The sequence below is a fragment of the Xiphias gladius genome, chromosome 23, assembly GCF_016859285.1.
Source record: "Xiphias gladius isolate SHS-SW01 ecotype Sanya breed wild chromosome 23, ASM1685928v1, whole genome shotgun sequence".
NCBI classification, from domain to species: domain Eukaryota; kingdom Metazoa; phylum Chordata; class Actinopteri; order Istiophoriformes; family Xiphiidae; genus Xiphias; species Xiphias gladius.
The window spans coordinates 30038501-30039466 of NC_053422.1; the positions used below are offsets into that span (position 1 = coordinate 30038501).

Consider the following 966-nt stretch of genomic DNA (forward strand, 5'->3'; position numbering starts at 1 on the left):
TTTCTAAACTATGATGCATTGTTAAGGATTAAACTTTCAAACTTTATGAAGTAGTTCTGATGAGCTTTACCTTGACACACAGTTAAATGCTACTTCCACATTCATGCATAAATACATAATCAAATTTAACACTCACAGGAGCCATTTGATGGTATGTGTGTATAGTGCCTTTATTTAAGGAATATTTGAATATAAGACTTGTACTTGTTATGGTGTATTAGTTTTATATTGTTGCAGTACTACTTTTAATTCAGTAAACGGTCTGAATACTTCAGAAGAGACTACATTCATTTTGCAAGGAAGTTTTTCTTAAAGCAGGTGCTCCTGAAACTCATTTTCTCAATGTCAAGACATTATTCTTACTCAACATCAGAAATGGCGTCCAAACGTCCATCCCTGATGCATCCTGGCAGACCTGCTTAGGCAATGACTTGACTTTCTTGAAGGAAACTGGTTCCTTCTCACCCGGTCAGTGTCAATCCCACAAAAGAGCTCTTCTCAACAAAGCAGTAGCACGCTTAGCCCACCGAGCGGCAACTTTTTTTTCCTCCGGGTCTGCTTTTCATGTTTATCAAACTCACCGCTTGACTGAATCTTGTTATTGTCTTGGGCTCTTCCTAAAACGGACTTGTTAATCCACTACTAACGAAGGAAGTGCGGTTTAAAATAGCATCTGCTAACGAGGCCTGAAAACACAAGATAAAGCAGCAGCCAATCAGCAAACGGCGTCCCCGGTTGTTACGTTGTTACGGAGGACGGAGGAGGCATCTTGAGCACACACACACACAGACACACACAAACACACACAGACACACACACACAAACTCACCCGGGGTAGAGTTAAATCACGTATGATATTTCCAATGTATTTGTTTTATTTATGTATTTATTACATTGGAAATTTTATGCGCTTGCCTCTTGTCTATTTGTTTGTGTTTTCTTATGTAGCAGTGCGCCGAAGTGTAA

At 39.5% G+C, this 966-nt stretch overlaps 1 protein-coding gene across 3 annotated transcripts in view; it reads right to left on the reverse strand.

The window, feature by feature from the left end:
• Positions 1–670, reverse strand: part of LOC120785482 — a 7711-nt gene extending 7041 nt beyond the window's left edge. The window contains exon 1 of one of the 3 annotated variants that reach the window (XM_040120238.1): positions 369–670. In XM_040120238.1, coding sequence (XP_039976172.1) covers positions 369–394 — 26 coding nt within the window. In that variant the 5' untranslated portion in view covers positions 395–670. Of the gene's footprint in view, positions 1–363 lie in introns of all 3 variants that reach the window. The other 2 variants (XM_040120239.1, XM_040120240.1) reach the window with 2 other exon arrangements.
• Positions 671–966: the final 296 nt, after the last annotated feature.